Source organism: Sinocyclocheilus rhinocerous, unplaced genomic scaffold (genome assembly GCF_001515625.1).
Source record: "Sinocyclocheilus rhinocerous isolate Xijiao unplaced genomic scaffold, SAMN03320098_v1.1 scaffold495, whole genome shotgun sequence".
NCBI lineage: Eukaryota > Metazoa > Chordata > Actinopteri > Cypriniformes > Cyprinidae > Sinocyclocheilus > Sinocyclocheilus rhinocerous.
This window is the reverse complement of record NW_015629560.1, coordinates 377,999-393,763: the sequence shown is the minus strand read 5'-3', so window position 1 is coordinate 393,763 and position 15,765 is coordinate 377,999. Positions and strand designations below refer to the sequence as shown.

Below are 15,765 nucleotides of genomic sequence, written 5' to 3'. Positions count from 1 at the left end.
TCGATTCTCCCTCGACACAGACCGTTTCTCCGCTTTGCGTTCGAAGGGCGAGCGTATCAGTACAAGGTCCTCCCCTTCGGGCAGTCTCGAGCGCAGTTGTGCGAACACAGGGACACGGTGCTCCGTCACCTCAGCTGGTTGGGGCTTCGGGTCAACCGCTGCCATCTCTGCTGCGTAGTCATCTCACCCCAGGCGGGTTGAGTCTACCGCAGGGACTTCCATATGTAGCACTGCCCTGGGCCAGTCCATATGTGTAATTCCACATGATACCTCCTATGCGCAGGATGTGGCTTCCGTAGCGTTCCCAACTGGGTACGCTTTCCCAGTGTTATCCAATGTACCACTGTATGGAACAGCAGTGTGGACACCTCTGCCTAGCCGCTGTCCTATCTTCCGCCCCAGCTGGTGTGGGGGGACTTGCCGGCTTCCGCAGGGCACTGGAGGGGGTCAGCAATAGTGGCGTTTTCCATACGGATCCCAATTCGTCAGTCACGACTGACGTAACGTAGAACGTGACTGACTGAAAGGGAACGTCTCGGTTACTTGTGTAACCCTCGTTCCCTGAAGGAGGGAACGGAGACGTTACGTTCCGTCGCCACAGTTGCTGTACCACCGCTGTACGGCTGGGGTGTGTAGTCTCGGCTCCTCAGCGAAAAACTGATGTGCGTTTGCACGTGCTCTCCTTTTATACCCGCGCTGCGGGGCGGGGTGCGCGTGGCGAAACACGCACGCCAACTGTCATTGGCTTGTTTAGTTTACACTCGAAGGTGATTGGGCTCTCGGGCGAGATCCCAATTCGTCAGTCACGACATACCAATTTATGCTGGATTCACTCTTGAAATAGCAGTGATTGACACAGTGATAACCAAAGCAATGGATGGGACAAAAAAATATGTGAGAGCACCCTCAGTGATGTAATTCTGGAACCAGTCCAGGCCAAACTTCCACAGAAAGCACGCGTCCTGAACGAGATCTAGTTCACCGACCAAACGCATGTGTAAACTTATCAGCCAATAATTTCATTTCCAGTAATGGATGGTAGAAAGTTCAGAAATGAATGGTATGCGATTTATGACAGAATATAGTCCCACAACCGATCATTTATTTTTTCTTCATGTGTCTCCCCTTTGGTAACAACGATTTAAAATGGACTCATTTTTAGTGACACGGGAAAAAGATACGGAAAACTTAAATGAACAGCAGAAAAGCAGCGTGCACATTTCTGGTTAAAAAATAAAAGGCCATCAATTGACACTTAAAATAGGAAGCATTGCCATTTACATCAGCAGCAAGAGTCAATGCTAGTCCACAGTTTAGTAAACGTTGGAAACCTCTTTAAGTTATTCTTGACTGTGCTCTGTTGAGTGCTTTGATGCATTGCAGTACGGTAGAGCATTGTTTTGATGCAAAAACATTTTTTTCTTTCCGTACTGAGACTTGCTACTGCCAATCCATCCACAGACATCCTGCTGTTATCATATAGGAAATACTGCTGCTGTACATACAACATACATGAAATTGCCCAGTAGCAGATCTATACAGGTGGAGCTGGGGAAGGGTTTCTGAAGCGTGCTGCAACTGCTACAGCAAGCACTAGCTGAGTATTTAAATGTTGAGCAGCAAGCTCATTGGCTGCTGATGTGAAAATAAACCAATCAGCTGCTCTGCGCCATCTAGAGTTTCATGACAGAACTTTGTATTAATTTTTTTTATATTTCATATTTTTTTCTATATTTCCAACCACATAGTGTTTAAAAGATTTCGGCTCCATTTTCTTTGTTATTTTTGTTCATTTATAGTTCATACATTTACAGTCTATTTTTGTGTATCTGTGGTTTAGTGGATAGGACTAACCATGTACTCATGAGGGAATGTCTTCTTGCAAGGAGGTTTGCCAACAAACGCAAGAAGCAGTGTGAAGGAAACTGTAGTTTAGTAATCAAAAACAATTATTGATTTAGGCAATCTAAACATTTCTTTTATTTCATTTATTTTTCTATATCAAAAAGATAAACAAATTGTGATGATATACCCTTTCTTCTCTTTTCCTTAAAATTATCATTTGATACACAAATTTCATATGATCTAAATGTTTGTAGTAATTGCAAAAATTCTGTCTATTTTGACTGTTTGAAAAGTTATGCGTGTAATGTATGTATTTCTAATTGTAAATACTTGGTGTCACTGTTGGTGTAAAGAAAAGAGTATTCAAGGAGATGCTATTTTAATACTAGTTCTGGTGCTAGTTTATTTATTTTTTTTATTTGTCAGCAAGTGTGTGAAGTAAGAATATTTCTCAACAACAAATATAAGGGGATTTTAGGCCACATGTAGGTCTACAATACAGATCTATCCATACACAGTCATTTTCATCTAAATGGCGGATGCTTCGGCTCCTGCAGGACTTTGAAACTTTGACATGCCAGGAAAAAGTGTTTTGGTGTCAGTTTGTGACCATTGTTTGTCTGATATCAGCCACATTGATACAGTCCACACAAGAGAAGACATTCAGCTGTCTTGTGAACATTTCTAATGTATAATTAAGAACTATACTCTATTTTTAGGTACAAACTGATTTTAAAAACACTTTAATAAAACATTATCGAATTGTATTAATATTTGTATTAATTGAATTACTTTGTCTTTAGCTTGTAAATTTAGCACTATGTAGTGTATGATTAGTTTAAGATGGGATAAGATTTCTCATCATAATTTATTGTAATTCATTAATTTTGGGCATTTTTGCACTAATTCCATGTGTTAGAGCCCCTGCCCCTTTAATTGCCAATGGTAAAGTGCCTTTATGGTCCTACCGAGGTGCCCCTGGAACCATGGGCGATTGAAAGATTTTACTTTTTATTTTTTTTAATTAGTAATATTTTCAACTCAAAAGTAAATATGCAAATAATGTGGTTATTTTTAATTGTTATTTTGCAAATTAACACAAAATATTGAACACACTATGCTTTTATACCTCACAGCCTCATTTTCATTTCTGACAAAAATTCAGTATGGCTCTACTGACTACGCGTGTGCTGCCTATGTTGTTTTGCTTTCGCCTTCTAAAGAATTATCTGATGGACCTGTCACAAATGATGAAACATTCGATAAGTGTCTGGCTTTTTGTGCTATTCCTTTACGTGCTGTTACATTTACCTTGATTGTGAACATTTCGTTTCATCAGGGGTGGGGTGTATAGGTGAAAGGCAAACTCTTCCTAGATATAAAATCCCCATTTATAAAATATAAATAATATACAATTCTTTCTTTATATTAATAGTTAGAGAAATTATATGGAGGAATGTGAAGGGATTCCTACAGACTACAAATTCACTGAAATATTTCTAAATTTTTTAAGAAAACCTGATATATACAAGGGAGCTATCAAAATAACTAAACATATCTTAAGGCCAGAAAAAAAACTGAAGGTTGAGAGTTTTGCGTTAATGTCACGATTTTAAAATCAGCATTATGCAACAGCTCACAATCTATTATCACCATGATGCTTTTGGGTAAAATGTTAGACTGTTACCTACTTTCAAGGAGATCGAGTTTGGAATGTTGTAATTCTGGATCATGACATCACATGCTGTAGGTGTGAGGCATTTGAATATTCTTTACACACTGACATGCTTTACCTTATGAAGTCGCCTGAATGGCAGGAAAAACAATCTCAACACAAAGTAAGGGGTGGATGTATAGCAAAAAAGAAAAAAAGAAAAACAATATTGCACAGGTGTCGAGTATAAAACCAGACACAGGGAAGAAAACCGTCTTTTACGGTAACTCCCTGACCAACCAGATCCTTGCAGGTGTGATGTATTTCTTTTATCCTTTTAATTTATAAATTGTAATTAATTTAATCCATTTGCACAGATATGTTTTGTTTTTGTTGTTTTAACTTTTTTTAGTTTTAATTTTTGTTTTATTGTACTGATACTTGAGTATTACAACACTTGGGCAGGAACAGGGGCAGGATAATATGAAAGTACTGTAGAAGGTCACGGCTCAATTAAAATACATGACTTTAACTTTAAATACATGACTTTAAAAATACCAACTTTGAGACATTTTTCTGTTTGTATAGTTTGTCTTCAGACGACAGGCTTCTCTGAGTAAAAAAATGCCTCCTCCTCATGAGCGCCACGAAAGGACAACTGAACATGACGAGGGTTCTCCTACCAATCCTGTTAAGTTCCTGGGTCAGGACTATCAGAAGCTGCTCCAGAAATCTCTCAGAAGAAAAGAGCTGTACAAAGATGAGTTGTTCCCTCCAAACAGCAGCTCTATTGGCACTCTGAGTAAAGAAGCTAACCTGGACTATAATAATGTCATATGGAAGAGACCAGCAGTATGTAAACAATAATATTAAACAATAATAAATTATATTGCTTTCACTCTATATCCATGTTTTAAGGTGTTGAAAAAACACTTTGTTCATTCTGTCTGAACAGGAATTAGTGTCACCTGGTAAACCATTCTTCACTATTGATGGAATGTCCAGGTTTGATTACGAACAAGGCTGCAAATTGGGTAAGTTTGGGTTTATTTGAATACACTATGACATGGGCTCTAAGCGGTCATTATCTCAGTTTCTAAGTAGCATTACACATCAACTAAAATAACCATGTATGAACAGTATGATAAAACGCATAAATAATCACATTCATTGTTAGATTTGTCGATGTTTGTTTCCTGTACTGTGTATACACATATGAAAATCTCCATTCCGATTCTCAAGTTCGTATTTGTTTTTAGGGAACTGCTGGTTTTTGGCTTCAATTGGGGCTTTAATCTCAAAAGATGAGGAGACATCATTTATGACGAAACATATCATAAACCAAGTCCTTCCAACAGGCCAGACATTCAGCAACAATTATGCAGGGATATTTCACTTCAGGGTGAGTTTAATACCTATTTGATACGAAAAAGAAGTTTATTCAAGTGTGCTATTAGTATACTTCTTTTAAACAAAAAAATAGGAAGGTATACTTTTAGTCTACTTTTTATATACTTCTCAGAAATGGGCTTTGTGTACTTCTCAGAAATATACTTAAAATGACATTTAAATATACTTGACTTATACTATAGAGGTAATAATGACTGTCAAGCTTTGGGGTGTTGATCGACTCTACGCTTTGATGATCATTCTGAATCCAATTCGTAGACTTTTCAGCTTTTTGTTCAAAATGTTGTTTATTTCTTTATTTTTTATTTATGAAACGTACCCAAAAACTTACGAGTATACTTGCAGTATTAAACTACTAAACTAGTAGTTTACTGAGACTACACTTCAAAAGAATTTCACTAAAAATGCTATTACAAGTATTTAATTAGTAAACTATCAGTATACCCATAAGTTCACTTTTAGTATAGTTGCAGTACAAGCTAAAAATATTGATGTAAAGTAGTTGTGTACTCAAAGTTTACTACTGTTATTCTTAAAGTATACGTAAAAGTATACTTTTATCTACTAGAAAGTGGGTCAATTTAGTCCCAAGGAGTATTGAAATAGTTCTGTAATGGGACCGACGTCTCGTCTCGTGAGTATCCATTTGCAAGGCTTTTATTTCCAGACGTGGTCATAAAACAGGCATGGGTTCAACAATGGCAAACAGGTACAACACAGGCAAGACAAAGAGTAATCCTAGGATAAGCGTGGTCTTCGATCAGCGAACAATATCCAACAGGGCAAGGCAATGAGATAATCCAGATACACAACAATAGTACAGGCAGGGGCAAACAGAGTCCGAATGGCAAGGCAAAGGGTAAATCCAAGAAACACAGGCAAGAATCAGAACATGAGAAAACAGGCAAGGCAAGACTATGATTAGATTAAGAAAACTAGAATGGGCTCCGTAGAGTAGCTATCGCTAGAAGAGTGATATACGCTAAACCAGGGCTGTCCAAACTCGGTCCTGGAGGGCCGGTGTCCTGCAGAGTTTAGTTCCAACCCCAATTAAACACACCTGAACCAGCTAATCAAGCTCTTACTAGGCATAGAAACTTCCAGTCAGGTGTTTTGAGGCAAGTTGGAGCTAAACTCTGCAGGACACCGGATGGTAACAGATGGAAGTCCATGGGCAGGATTCGTGACAAGTACACTTACAAGTATACTACTAGTACGCTGATATTTGTATACTTGCTACATAAAGTATACTTAAAGTATACTACATTTTGGTAAGGGTGTTTATGAATCTTTGAATGAGTTTGATGATTAGGAAAACTTGGTTTCTCTTTTTAATCCTTAACCTTTTTCCTTCATCTTTGTCTCTGTGTAATTCATCTTACAGTTCTGGCGATTTGGGAAATGGATTGATGTTGTCATTGATGATCTGCTTCCAACAATTGATGACAAGCTCATTTTTGTGGGTTTGAAAACAACTAATGAGTTTTGGCCTGCCTTACTGGAGAAAGCTTATGCAAAGTAGGTGCCAGCAGATGCTGTGATATAAATACTGAATTCATTTACTTATTGTTTATAGTATCAAGAATATTGATGTGTGAAACATATGCATGATCTTCAGTGTTGGGATGGTTACTTAGTTGTAATAAGTAGTGTAACTTTGGTAATTAAATTACGTAATTCCGTTACATGTAACTAGTTACTCCCCAACACTGATGATCTTAGCTTTGATTTGCCCTCTAGATTTGGATGTTGTTGTGAGGAGGAACACAGTAACATCTTTAAACATTGACAGGGCACATTACATCATATTTACTACATTACACTGCACCATAACGTGGTTTTGGCTTTATAGGGTGTGCGGATCTTACGCAGACCTAGATGGTGGATTCATGTCTGAGGCCCTGATGGACTTCACTGGTGGGGTGCACATGGAGTTTGTGTTGAATGAAGCCCCTACTTATCTGTGGGACATTATGGATCGTGCAGCTAAGTCACAAACCCTCATGGGCTGTGCTTCTTATGACAGGGTAAGACCTCTCATAATCCTGGATTCAATGCTTCATTGACAAATACTGTTGGCTTAAACCAATGATATAGAAATACAGTTGAAATCAAAAGTTTACATACACCTTGCAGAATCTGCAAAATGTTAATTATTTTACGAAAATAAGAGGGATCATACAAAATGCATGCTATTGTTTATTTAGTACCGACCTGAATAAGATGTTTGTCCTAAACATTTAAACTGCCTGCTGTTCTTCAGGAAAATCCTTCAGGTCCCACAAATTCTTTGGTTTTGGAAAGTTTTTTTGAACCCTTTCCAACAATGACTGTATGATTTTGCGATCCATCTTTTCACACTGAGGACAACTGAGGTACTCATATGTAAACATGCAAACCTCTGGGAAATGTGTAATATCTTCAAATAAGAAGGGCAGTACTCAATGAAAAAAACATGATATTTAGGCAAAATAAAAAAAATGTATGCATTTTCTTAATGCATCGTTTTCCTTCTGGAGCATCAGTGAGCATTTGTACCTTCTGTAATAGTTGCATATGAGCAGTGCTTAATTTGTAAATCAAAAGGTGCCGGAACGCAAAACGCATATTAGAGCGGAGGGGTGACGAGACAGGTGCAGGTCCCGGAATGCACAAAAAACGGTGCTGAAAACAGCATGCTATGTGCTCAAATAGCCTACCCTCTTACTATTGTACTAATCTTCACAACACTCAAAAGCCCACATCAACCTCATGCTTAACTGTTGAACTTGCAGCATTTGCAGTCAGTAATTAATTTCGCAATAGGTATAGCATACTTCACAGTTCACAATTACACAAAGCTGTCTATAATATTAATAGATAAACAAACGCTTGCTTACCTTATCTAGTTGTCTAAAACACCCCACACCAAAGCCATGTTGTGATTCTCCTCCTCCCAGTTTCGGGTTTTACTGCGTATGTCTGTGGCAGTTCTGTGTCCTTTGGTTATCCACGACCTTACGTAAGGAACTGGATTGAATTTCGACAGGGGGATCCAACAAGATTCAGAAAAAGTAAGTATGATATGGTGGATGTGTGCAGAGAGGCACGGTTCGGGGAGCAAATCAAGTTCATTTGGGAAAATCCACGCTCACACTCGGCACTTGATATAGAAATGCTATTGACAGCCGCAAATAGCTCCTTCAGTTTATCAGGGATGCATTTTCCATCTGAATCTCTGTACTCTCTGTAGGCCCGAATGACTGCGCGTGGGCTGTCAATGTCAAAGCGCCGACAAAGCGATTCAACTTCAGTCTCTCCATACGTCGCACCAGTGTTCTCGGGCCAGTACTGTGCGTAAAGCACCTTCAACTCCTCAATAAACTTGTTATATCCAGTCTTATCCGGCAGCCGCCCACCTTGAGATAACATACGTTCCTCCATGTTCTTAGCCAAACTTGAGAAAAACAGCCTTTGGTTTAACGTTTTGTCGCTGAGTTTTCCTTCGTGCAGTGGGACGCCCTGGAATGAGTTAGCATCAATTCCCCTCTGGCTAAGTTTAGTGTAGCGCCCTGGCCTTTCAGCCATTGCCTCAAATACCCTGATTTGCCTACAAATTGCCTTGTGGGCAGATATTATGCTACTTTCTCTTTTTTGAATCTCAAGTGACAGTTCAGATCATTCTTGCAATGCATTGCAGATAATGCCAAGGTTGTTTACAAACGCAAAGGAAGATAAGCGCTTAACGAGTCCATTGTATGTTTGCTTCGTGATGCTATCACGAGCGGGATCCGCTGAAGCCGTTTTAAAATGCTTGTAAAGTGCTGGGTAATTTTTCCACACAGCTTCTACTGTTCTAAAACTTGATGCCACCCATCTTGTGTCTAATATCCGACCAATTTTGCATAGCTGAACATCTAAACTCTCTGCAGCATTCTTTAGCCCCATTCGGTTTTTGTTCATTCCGCTATAAATTGCATATAGTTTGTCCATCAATATTTTAAAATAATTAATAGCGCCTATCTCTTTCACAACGTCGCCTACTGCAAGTTCCAGCCTATGGGCTGAGCAGTGCCAGACAGTAATATTTGGGAAAATGTCCCTGAGCCTACTTGCTACTGTGCGAAAAACCCTAGCTGTAGTGGTTATCTGTTCTGACTGACTATTAACAATAGCCTGTACTATCGTGTCTCCTTTCGCCTTTTCAAGAATGTCTGCAGCTGCTAAATGAGCCTTGGTCCGGGCATGTTCAAATACTTTTTTTCTGAGTGTTCGTTGCTGTTTTTTAATATCCGAAGCAGACGAGGTCACGGTGCACATGACCCATTCCTTTGCTAGTTTCATTCCCCCAGTCTTTTCTGGCCCTAATGACCCCACTGCTTTACATGTTGTGCAGCCCAATCTAGATTTGTCCATTACAAGCCAGGGATAGCAGGACTGTTTAACACTGAACTGAGCTTCTGTCCAAATAGTGCATTCCATCCCTGACCTGTCGCCAGATGTCCCAACCTCTTCTCCGCTGCAAGCACTCTCCTCTCCCTCCAAATCCGAACTGCAATGTAGGCCTGCTTCACCTTGCTGTTGATCCTGGCTGGCTGGTGCCATGGCAGTGATAACCTCCTGCTCGTTAACGGTGCCGGTAGCATCCTGCACCTGCTCGGTACCGCAGCCGCCCTCCTGTATAGTCGTTTCACTCCTGGTTCGTTTAGCATCATCATTCTCTTCTTTTCTTTTGAAGAATGATAACAAATTTAACTGTCTTTTTGACATTTTTATGGCGCACGATTCCGACCCTTGATCTGTCTGCTTTAAGTTTTGGCGGTTAGACAGGTGGTCTGTGTACATGAGGTAATTACGCAGCGCTTTTCACGTCTGAATCCCACTTAATAAAAATATATAAACTAATAAATAACGTGAAATGTACTTAAAATGTGTATGTTATATTGTATATATACGTATATGTATAATTTATCATATGTAACATATTGTGTTTTGTGTTATTGTTGTTTTTATACCACGTGAGGTGCCGGATCCACGCAAATAGGTACCGGAACACAGACAGTCAAAACCTGAGAGGTCCCGGATCCTGTTCTGGCAGGATCCGGCTCAAATTAAGCCCTGCATATGAGTCCCTCAGTTGTCCTCAGTGTGAAAAGATGGATCTCAAAATCATACAGGATATGATCCCTCTTATTTTGGTAAAATAACATTTTGCAGATTCTCCAAGGTGTATGTAAACTTTTGACTTCAGCTGTATATGTACTTAGGATTTACATAAGTGTTTCTAAAGAGTGAGAGTCATGGGATGGAGTTAAATTAAAGGGCTAGTTCACTCAAAACAATTTCTTTCCTCATTTACTCACCCCTATGTCATTTCAAAACTCATAAGACGTCTATTTATCTTTGAAACACAATTGACGATATTTTATTTTTGTCTAACCATGCAACCAAAATGTTTATGTACAAAATAAATAAATAAATATAAGAAAATAATAATAATAAAAACATCACAAAAGTAATGAATATGAATTCAGCAATTTAATCCAAGTCCTCTGAAGAGACACACTCACTTTGTGTGATGAACAGGTTTAATTTAAAGGTTTTAGTCACAAATACACATTGATCTGCTGTATACTGATATGTTAACATTATAAACATCATTGATGTGTGTATTCTTGTTTGATTTTGATTATATAAATAAATCAGGAAACACGTGAAGCTGTGTCACCCAATGGCATAGTTGGGGGTCATGCTTACACTGTGACAGGTGTTTTCAAGGTAAGACCATGAAGTTTCATTGCTAGAAAGAAACCAAATACATAAAAGTGCATTGAGAAATATTCTTTTCAAACTTCTGTTAAAGCACTGTGCTCTCTTTATGCTTTTTCGCTGATTAACTGCATTATTCACAAAAAGCATTAGTCACAAATGCAATGCTGCAAGATGGCGCCCTGGCAGACGTGTTTGCTTGCTCCACTCTTCAACGCTGTTTTTGTGAGATGCACATATGTGACTTGCACAGACTTTATACAATTGTACAGTACTGTATTGCACTATTATATATTGCAATTTGTATATTTGTAATTTATGTCTCTTTTTTTTCTTATTTATTAATACTTTATTCGTGTTTGTTATTAGCGACACTCAGAGTGGAAAGCAAAGAATTTCATTGTACAGGGAAATGTGCATATGACAATAAATTATTATCAAACCCATTTATGTTTTCCTGATTATACATGACTATGTATTTTATTTTTTGTGCGTTTATGCCCCCTCTAAATTGTTTCTGTATTTTGTCTTAAAAATGTTTGAAACCTACAGAAACACTATTGGTTTTATTGAATAGGTGATGAGTGAAGGAAATCCAGTTCATCTGGTGAGAGTGTTAAACCCATGGGGAAATACAGAGTGGAATGGAGACTGGAGTGACAAGTAAGTGTTGCTTTTATGTACAGTTTCACAAGTTCTTCATTGCATCAGAAAATGTACATCTTAAATAATCACCTAATCACTTTGTCCTATCACCTCACCTATTAAATATTATTTTGTTTGCATTTGCTGGTTGATTTTACAGGGCTGCTGTGTTGCTGGTATGACACATGAAATATATTGCGTGTATAATGTATTTAATTCTTTCAGATCATATTTGTGGGACACAGTGAGTAAGCAGGACCTCAAGTGCCGTGAACGTCTTGAAAACGGGGAGTTCTGGTCAGCATTAATGTTGTAATATATGACTGTATTCAAAGCATGAATCACATTTACTTAGGAACACATGTCTGTTCTGCAGGACGTCAATGGAAGATTTTACCAGAAACTTTGAAAGCTTGGATATCTGCTGTCTCTCTCCTGATTTTCTGGACAGATCCTCTGGATGCCATTGGAAATCACAATGCAATTTTGGCAAATGGATTGCTGGGACTACAGCTGGTGGTTCCATGGACAATATGGGTACAGTTATATAATTAAAAATTTTTTTTTTTTAATATCTAGTATGTTTATATTTATATCTAGTAATATATAGGCTTCTATATGTTATAAATGCATGTATAAATTGTGGTTTCAATAATGATACTCTTAATAAAAAACAATGGGAAAGTATGGAATATAATGAGTTAATATAAGAACTTCCCCCTGGATTTTGGGGATGTTTTCATCTGTGACCTCCTCCAAAGGCCCTCTTACTGAGCATAAATTTTCACCATACAAAGAATGCAGATGATTATTGTTAAGCATCCGACCTGGGTTTGATTTATAAAACGACTTCTAACTCTTTCGTTGTGTTTTAGCGACTTTCTGGAAAAACCCTCAGTTTCGGGTGAGGATCGAGGAGCTTAGTGAGGACTGTACTCATGAGGAGGGTGCTGAAAACATACTGGTGTCGCTCATGCAGAACCATGAGAAGAGAACCAGAAGTAGCCAAAAGAACTTCATGATTGGTTTCTATGTTTTTATGGTCAGTATTGACAGATGTAGTTCTGCAGGTTTTACATTTCAGAGAGATTGTAGCACTGTTTCTTAAATGTCTATAACATGTTTAATTTAAAAAAAAAAAATTTTTTTTATTGTTTTTGATATGCTTGTAATTTGTCTGCTACAGATTGGTTAAGAAAACTGTAACGTATTCGTAAAATGTACAAGTGAATGATAATTAAAAGGAGAAATAATATACTTTTCTAGAGATATTTTTAGTGACTGGACATAACAAATATAGTTTGTGTGTGTCTCTTTCATGTCATTGCTACTTTAGCAACCTTTTTTATACTTCTACAGTCACCATCCTAAGTAAATCAGTAAATATTAACTCATAGTCAAATATTGAGAGTACGGTATTGACTCATCTAATTCTTCTTTAGGTGAGAGGTGAGAGTGGGAAGTTCTCAGCTGAGTTCTTTAATGACAAAACACCTGTGGAAATTAAGTCTTTCCAAAACTTGAGAGAGGTGATGGGATTCTTCTGGCTGGAGCCAGGAGAGTACCTGATTGTACCGTGCACAGAGAATCCTGGTCAAACTGCCTCCTTCATTCTGTCTATTTTCTCAAAGCATGAGACACACTTTGAGTAAGTTGTGGTGCAGTCAAAAGATTTTAGTTAATTGTACACTTGTCATTAAGCTTAGTTAGACAGATTTGGGGACAGTCAAAGTTCATCACTTGAGCCTGCTTAAAAATGAAGACCTTCACAGCAGAAACTATTTGGAATACAAAGTTAATTTTATGTATTCAGTGATTAATATCTTCAGTTTGGTCTATTAGCTTCTGTCCTGAAAAGTTCTTCTCTTTACATCAGATATATTGAAGAGGCTGAGGAGAATGAAGACACTTCCTGATGTAAGCGAAGCCTGTCACTCAAAGTGGCTACTTGGAGAAATAAGTCAACTTATACCTAATCACGTTTTCTTTGTTCTTTCATGCTCAGTTCAGAATGGCTATTTAGCTTTATTTTATTACTCTTTTTTCCTCCAAAGAAATCAATTTGTGACCACTGTTGACAGCTGTTAAACTAAAGCTAATGTCTTCTATGTTTGGTGGTTGATTTACTGTGTAGTTACATTTTCCCTAGAAATTTGTTATTTGGTGTATACTATTACTTGCTAATAACGTTACACTTTATTTTGATAGTCCACTTTAGACATTCTACTAACTATTAGTAACTTTGCAACTACATGTCTACTATCTCTCAGAGTAGACTGTTAGGTTAGGTTTAGGGTTAGTAGAATAAGCTGACATATACTTGCAAAGTTTCTTATAGTCAGTATGTTGTATGTTGTGGACCCATCAAAATTAAGTGTTAGAAGATATTAAGCAGACAGTCTACAAATACTCGAATGACTGCTAGTTGACATTTAGTTGCAAAGTTACTTACTGTTAGTAGAATATCTAAATTGGACTATCAAAATAAAGTGTTACTGCCAATAAATATACAATTCATGAAATTGTGTTTATTTGTATTTATCTGTTTTAATATTTCTAATATACCAATAGATAATCACACCATCCTTTGACACTAAGGTCAAACAAAATCATTAATTGATACCTTCGGTACTACTGTATGTTTACATGCATACTTCATTCGAATATAGCTTATACAAGTGTGCTTTGCAATCCTAGGTACTACCAAAAGTCCAGAGTTTTGGACTTTTAAGTCCAAATAAGCACTGTTGACACTTTTGGCTTCCCTAAATGTAACACAAAAACGAAGTTATTTTTTTATTTATTTACTTATTTTTTAAGTTATTAAAAATACATGAAAACTAGCAGTATAGATTGGCAGGAAAATAACAAATTAAACAAATGCCTGCACTGAACGCTTTTATCCTCCATATCCTTGCTGCTCACAGCTTATATTTCACCTGCATCATCAAATTCCTAGAACAGTGGTCTTCTCCATATATGGAAGCAGCTTTCGTCTAAGTCGTATCCAAAGACATGGAAATAGAATCTGTTTTAGCTGACTGAAAAATAGGCTATATGCGCCTCAAAACACTGTGATGGGTGCATTATTAGAAAAATAGTTAGGTAATTATCCGTAGTAGGCTGTACAGAGCAAATGAAAATACAACATTGTAATATATGACATAGACAATGTCAGCTCAAAGATGGAATTACTTTTTGTTGTTGGACCTGTATAAAAGCTGTGTTATATCTATTTTATTTCTTTAAATCTATTCTGTAAATTATACATTTAAAACGCTCTTCTCCAGAAATTGAGAAAATCTGTGTTTTTAAATCGTATTAAACTTTAGAAGTTTTGCTCTCTCTTTTTTTTTTTTTTTTAACGTCATTACGTAATCAACATCCAAATGAACTGACCCGACTTGTGCTCAATGCGCTCTCAGTCAGTCAGAGCGCCCCGATCCTCAAAGACAGGTAGGCTATGTTTTTACAGCGCTGTGCACAAGAGTATGTAGACATATAAAGTGAACGATGTAGTCAATATTGCGGGATTGTTTTAATTCTAGAATGTTAATATGCACCTGTTTTAGTGTCGTTAGCTTTATGAATCTTCGAAGTTGAATAACGAGCTCATTCACTTGCCCCGTTAGTTTTTTTTTAAACTAGGCTACTAAACAGCAACAACAAATACATTTTTTTTTTACGTTTGATAAATTCCATGATTATAGTAGGTAAATATCATGATACAAATTATTTTATTAGAATTCACTGTTACATTACAAAACTTAATTATGTGATTTTTTCAGAACCGAAATGTTTTGTTTTTATGCGGGAGTGTAGCCTACATCTAAAGTTTTACAAAAGATTAATTTGTGAACACAAGATCCCTCCGGGGATGCTGACACCTTTTAAACTACTTCTTTTGTTTTACTTATACTCAATATTTCTGTCAGTAGCCTATATCAGCGATCATGTCGTGTGTTCCGTATTCCGTAACTTCTTTTCAAAGAAACTGTCAAATCAGTTAGCAAAACGGCAGGGTGGCACGGGGTGGCAAGAAAAAGCTGTAGACCACCCCACCTTCCACCCCAGAATTATGACAGAATAAAATATAAATGTAAGCAGTGTTACATGTGCTACTTTTCAGCCGCGGCGATGACTGAGTAGCAAAATAATGGCAAAAAAACACGACTTTCAATAAACTGTGCACGATGGTTGCACGCGCACTTCATTAAACGACTCTTATGAACCGGAGTCAAAACCACAAAGCGCGGCCCAGTTCACTACTAACGAATTGTTTAAACATTTGTTCGTGAATCAGATAATTACTGCTTCTCAGCTAACTCAGAAGTCCTCTGAGAAATCTAATCCCGTCCGGATATGTCTGAGATGCATCGCGTAATTGTTTGGTTACCCGATTCTCCGACTGATCCACTTTCATCATGGATATAAGCCGTAACAATAACATGAAATCAATAAGA

At 37.5% G+C, this 15,765-nt stretch overlaps 2 protein-coding genes across 2 annotated transcripts in view; both read left to right on the top strand.

Moving 5' to 3' along the window:
• The window catches only part of LOC107739243 (calpain-1 catalytic subunit-like), a 16,465-nt gene extending 3,061 nt beyond the window's left edge, over positions 1–13,404 (top strand). The window contains exons 2-13 of the mRNA XM_016551280.1: positions 4,088–4,351; positions 4,455–4,504; positions 4,742–4,901; positions 6,294–6,427; positions 6,762–6,936; positions 10,595–10,666; positions 11,235–11,320; positions 11,528–11,599; positions 11,679–11,839; positions 12,178–12,344; positions 12,745–12,950; positions 13,179–13,404. Coding sequence (XP_016406766.1) covers positions 4,088–4,351; positions 4,455–4,504; positions 4,742–4,901; positions 6,294–6,427; positions 6,762–6,936; positions 10,595–10,666; positions 11,235–11,320; positions 11,528–11,599; positions 11,679–11,839; positions 12,178–12,344; positions 12,745–12,950; positions 13,179–13,218 — 1,587 coding nt within the window. The 3' untranslated portion in view covers positions 13,219–13,404. The remainder of the gene's footprint in view (positions 1–4,087; positions 4,352–4,454; positions 4,505–4,741; positions 4,902–6,293; positions 6,428–6,761; positions 6,937–10,594; positions 10,667–11,234; positions 11,321–11,527; positions 11,600–11,678; positions 11,840–12,177; positions 12,345–12,744; positions 12,951–13,178) is intronic.
• Positions 13,405–14,735: 1,331 nt separating this feature from the next.
• The window catches only part of LOC107739220 (calpain-2 catalytic subunit-like), a 21,621-nt gene continuing 20,591 nt past the window's right edge, over positions 14,736–15,765 (top strand). Inside the window, exon 1 of the mRNA XM_016551245.1 lies at positions 14,736–14,758. The gene's annotated coding sequence lies outside the window, so the exon portion shown is untranslated. The remainder of the gene's footprint in view (positions 14,759–15,765) is intronic.